The sequence below is a fragment of the Galeopterus variegatus genome, unplaced genomic scaffold (genome assembly GCF_000696425.1).
Source record: "Galeopterus variegatus unplaced genomic scaffold, G_variegatus-3.0.2 Scaffold2495, whole genome shotgun sequence".
NCBI lineage: Eukaryota > Metazoa > Chordata > Mammalia > Dermoptera > Cynocephalidae > Galeopterus > Galeopterus variegatus.
Genome location: NW_007728606.1, coordinates 504,609 through 509,643, shown reverse-complemented (window position 1 = coordinate 509,643; position 5,035 = coordinate 504,609). Strand labels below are relative to the sequence as shown.

At 55.4% G+C, this 5,035-nt stretch overlaps 1 protein-coding gene across 1 annotated transcript; it reads left to right on the top strand.

Moving 5' to 3' along the window:
* Nucleotides 1-1,363: 1,363 nt before the first annotated feature.
* On the top strand, nucleotides 1,364-3,965 carry NEU2 (sialidase 2 (cytosolic sialidase)). The gene is made up of 2 exons (XM_008581965.1): nucleotides 1,364-1,564; nucleotides 3,027-3,965. The coding sequence occupies exons 1-2, from the start codon at nucleotides 1,364-1,366 to the stop codon at nucleotides 3,963-3,965; spliced, it is 1,140 nt and encodes a 379-aa protein (XP_008580187.1).
* Nucleotides 3,966-5,035: the final 1,070 nt, after the last annotated feature.

Below are 5,035 nucleotides of genomic sequence, written 5' to 3'. Positions count from 1 at the left end.
GGCCCTCAAAAATGTTGCCGGGGCCTTGGTGTTATCAGCACCGCACTCTCCCGAGTGAGCCACTGGCCGGCCCTCAAAAATGTTAAATTAAGTCTCAAATAGCTAATACACCTATGTGGTAGAAAAAGTGCAAGCAGCACAGAGCGTGTGCAGAGGAAAGCCTGTGTCCCTCTTTTGCTGACCCCATTCTCCCACTTCCCCTCCCCAAAGGCCATGTCCCCTGCAGGGCACTCAGTAGCCTGGCTCTGTGAGGAGATCCACCCACAGGCTTATCAGGTGGCTCCTGGGGTCAGCACCTGCCGAAGGGAAGGAAGGGTTGCAAGAGGGGCAGGGGAGAAACCAGGCTGAGATAGTCTTCAGGAAGGCTCAGCTGACTGCCTGGGAGCGCTGGAGCTGAGCTGTCCCCAGTTAGGACAAGGGGGTCATATACCTCGGGCAGGGCAGTTTCTCTCAGCTGAGGGCAATCGGCCCCTCCTCCCCAGGGCCATCTGCTCTGCAGCCAGCACTCCCAAAAGCTGGGGGTTAGCCCCCTGAAGGAACCTGGGTGGCCCAGCATGGAGACTACTGTCACCCACTGTCACCAAGTTGTCTCTGGCCCCTCTGTACCCTTGATAGCTGAATACTTATTTTTTATTTTCTCATACCACTGGAGGCTCCTCCCAGCCAAGTTAACTGTTCAAAGCCTCTGTCTCTTCCATCCCTGCCTCAGGGCGGAACCCACACAGTGGGGGCAGCTGGGCCCTAGCCTCAGGCAGCCTGGGGAGCACAGCCTTGAGAATCAGGCTTTTTTTTTCTTTTTTTTCTAAAACAACTTTCTAGGGCTCTGGAATTATAAAAGGCAGCTGGGCCCTAGCCTCAGGCAGCCTGGGGAGCACAGCCTTGAGAATCAGGCTTTTTTTTCTAAAACAACTTTCTAGGGCTCTGGAATTATAAAAAGCTCCCATGTGTCATTTTCTGGCAGTTGTACAGCTGCAGAATGCCACTCAGCAAGTGCTGCTATCTTCCCTGAGGTTTAATGATTGACTGATGTGTTGAGTTTGGCCAAAGCAGTTGAAGGTTATCACGAATCTGTTGTAAGGAGGTTTGTTAATGTATAATAAAAATCTAGTGCACAATACACTTTTCTAAATACACTTTTCCTGATGTCTCATGGACTGAGTGCTGCCAAGCTCCACGGGAGGCACATGAAGAATTGGTGACAGGGTCTTGGGATGTAAGAAAAGAGAACGAGCCCATGAGGGGGAGGATACCAGTCTGCTCACCTGTGGCATGCGCGCCACCTGTCATGATGAGTGACTCTGGCTCATCTCAGGTGTGACTGCAGGTGACTCATCTCTTCCTGCCCCCCTCCTCCTCCAGCCTCATGGCGACCTCCCCCGTCCTGCAGAAGGAGACACTGTTCCAGTCGGGATCTCATGTCTACAGAATCCCCGCTCTGCTCTACCTGCCTCGGCAGCAGACGCTGCTGGCCTTTGCGGAAAGGCGGGCAAGCAAGAAGGACGAGCACGCAGAGCTGATCGTCCTGCGCAGAGGCAATTACGACGCCTCTACCCACCAGGTGCAGGTAAGGCAGACCCTGGCTGCGGCTGCTCCGCCCAGCCTTGCTCCACTTGCACCACTTTGCTAGTGTGTCAGGGAGCCAGGCCTGGATCTCATGGAATATGGGAACGATTCCATCCCTTGATGGCTGAGATCAGGGAACAGGGAAAAGACACGTTGGAGCCCAGGGGGGAGCCAGGGAACCATTCAGGGATGGGGCAGAGAAGGTGGCTCCAGGGATTACCTGGACCTCACGTGGGTTCACCAGGAATGAGTCCAGTTGGCCTGGTCGCACCTGTTTGATTGCATGACCGGACAAGTTTTCCAGCATCCTTGGGAACCCGAGGGAGGAATAGTTCAGTATTGCATAACTGGGAGGTTGTATCCTTTGAGTAAAATAAAACCTGGGGAGTAGGGAGTGGAGATATTGCTTTTGTCCTGAAGTTCCAGCTTGTAGACCACGAAATTAATTTTGATGAAGACAATCAAGACTGGTTTATCTAGTTGAAGGGTTTAATACTATTTTTGTTATTACTTGGTAGTCATTACTACATAATAGTTATTGAAAGCATGGGGTTTGAGGCAGATGGACCCGGGCTCAAGGCCTGGTCCACCACTTATCAGTGGTACAGTCTTGGGCAACTCATCTACCCTGTCTAAGCTTCTGTTCTCCAGATGTAAGACGGAGCTTCTAACTCTTGTTCCCCAGGGATTGGGGCATTAGATAAGACAATGGAAGTTAGACTTTTGGCACAGTGTCTGCAATTAGAATCCCTCAAAGGGGTAGCTGTTCATGAATGTTGATAGTCTGCAGAGCTGCAGCATACATGACATAGACCTGGAGATGATAGAAGCTCAATGTGAGTCCTCAGTGTCACAGGGCTGGCCCCTCTTAGGCCACATTACTAGAGTATGGTGTGTAGAAGATGGGAGGTGATGGTCATATTCTGTCCCTCACTAGTCGGGCTACTGTGCTCCCTACTAGGGCTTTGCTTTTCAAGAATGGCAGGCTGGACTGGGCTGGCAAGTGGAAGGAAAAAGGATGAGGCTGGCCATGGCTCCTGGGAGCATCTTGGGGTCTAGTGCATGGTGGGTATTCAGTAAACATGTATTGCTTTTCAAGAATGGCAGGCTGGACTGGGCTGGCAAGTGGAAGGAAAAAGGATGAGGCTGACCATGGCTCCTGGGAGCATCTTGGGGTCTAGTGCATGGTGGGTATTCAGTAAACATGTATGACGGGATTGGAAGCCACAGAGCCACCAAGTGCAGAGTGGCTGCCTGGGGGGTTGTGGGGGCGGCCTGGCTCCAGCCGCTCTGGGAGATGTAAAAGGGTGTGAGTGCTGGGTGAAGAGTTCTCCTCCTCGGCCTTTGGTTCTAACCCCGTGACACATGCCCGTCCCATCTGTCCCCAAGTGTGGCTTCTGTCACCATCACCTGTTGGTATTTCAAAGCAGTCCTTCTCCTTCTTTGTCCCTCCTCATGTTCAGTGGCAAGCTCAGGAGGTGGTGACCCAAGCCCAGCTGGAGGGCCACCGGTCCATGAACCCGTGCCCCTTGTACGACGAGCAGACAGGGACCCTTTTCCTCTTCTTCATTGCCGTCCGGGGGCAGGTGTCTGAGCACCACCAGCTCCTCACCAGGGTCAATGTGACACGGCTGTGCCAAGTCACCAGCACCGACCACGGGAGGACCTGGAGCCCTGCCAGAGACCTCACCAGCTCCGCCATTGGCCCAGCCTACAAGGAGTGGGCCACTTTTGCAATCGGCCCGGGGCACTGCCTGCAGCTGCACAACGAAACCCGGAGCCTGGTGGTGCCCGCCTATGCCTACCGGAGCCTGCACGTCCTGCAGAGGCCTCTCCCCTTTGCCTTCTGCTTCCTCAGCCATGACCACGGGCACACCTGGCAGAGGGGGAACTTTGTGGCCCCGGACACCCTGGAGTGCCAAGTGGCTGCTGTCATGGCCAGTGGACAGAGCATGGTATATCTCAACGCCAGGAGCCCGGGCAGAGCCAGGGTGCAGGCCCAGAGCACAGATGGTGGCCTGGAGTTCCAGGAGGCCCAGGCCGTGCCCAGGCTCGTGGAGCCCCCACACGGCTGCCAGGGCAGCATCGTCAGCTTCCCCGGCCCCGACGCGGGCCCGGGCTTCCCAGCCAGGTGGCTGCTCTACTGTCACCCGACAAACCCGCACCAGAGGTCCGACCTGGGCATCTACCTCAATGCGCGGCCCCCAGCGCCCGAGGCCTGGTCGGCGCCTGCCCTGCTGGCCACCGGCGCCTGCGCCTACTCAGACCTGCAGGACCTGGGGACCGGCCCTGACGGCTCCCCCCAGTTCGGGTGTCTGTACGAGTCGGACACCTACGAGGAGCTTGTCTTCCTCCTGTTCACCCTGAAGCAAGCCTTCCCCGCCCACACCCGGGCACCATGAGCCACCGCCGGCCTCGGGAAGGGCCCACTGAGGAGCCGGACACCCTCTCCTCTGTCGGGGTCCTCGGGACTTCGGGGGCCGGCTCTAGGCTCCCTCCATGAAGGGTGTGTGGGGAGGTGTGCTCTTGCCTCTCTCCCTCCTTTCTTATTCCAGCCTTCCTGGAACATTCTATTTTCAGCCCAGAAACCGAAGGAACTTGGCTTCCTTGACAGGCAAGGCGCAGAGAGCCCTGCACGGTGGCTGTCACTCTGCACAGTGGCTGTCACTCTGCACAGGCTCGACTCGCTGCTCCCCCACCCAGCTTTTGCGTAGGTCGTGTTAAATTACCTAGCCCAGTCCATTTCTTCTTGGGAAATGCTGGCCGTGCTCCTGGAGAAAGGCTGAGACAGAGGTGTGAATCAGCGGAGACGTGTGTGTGTGTGTGTGTGTCTGCGTGTGCGGGTTTGTGTGTGTGGACATGTGTGTGCCTGTGGGGTGTGTTTTCTTCTTGGGAAATGCTGGCCGTGCTCCTGGAGAAAGGCTGAGACAGAGGTGTGAATCAGTGGAGACGTGTGTGTGTGTGTCTGCGTGTGCGGGTTTGTGTGTGTGGACATGTGTGTGCCTGTGGGGTGTGTGTGTGTGTCTTGCTAATGCTTTAGAGGAGACAGAATGGGGAACCGCTTTGCAGGGAGGTAAAGCAGGGTCTGGCAGCTGGCTAAGTCACTGTATTCGTTTCCTAGAGCTGCCATAACAAATTATCTCAAACTTGGCGCCTTAAAACAACAAAAACATATTCTTTTGCAGCTCTGGAGAGCACAAGTCTGAAATCAAGGTGTCCCAGGGTCGTGCTCCCTCTGGAGATGCTGGGGGACAATCTTTCCTTGTCTCTTCCAGCTTCTGGTGGCTCCTGGCAATCGTTGGGATTCCCTGGTCTGTGGCAGCTTCGTTCCAGTCTCGGCCTCTGCCTTTACAAGGCTCTCTCCTCCTTTTCCTGCGTCTTCTCTTCTGTCTCTTACAAGGACGCTTGTCATCGGATTTAGGGCCCACCCAGATATTCCAGGATAATCTCATTTCTCAACATCCTTAACTTA

Bases quoted from the DNA above. Each gene is read 5' to 3' on its own strand.
- NEU2 (XM_008581965.1), top strand. From the start codon at position 1,364: ATGGCGACCTCCCCCGTCCTGCAGAAGGAGACACTGTTCCAGTCGGGA. The intron at 1,565-3,026 runs GTAAGGCAGACC...CCTCATGTTCAG, and splicing joins CCTCTACCCACCAGGTGCAG to TGGCAAGCTCAGGAGGTGGT.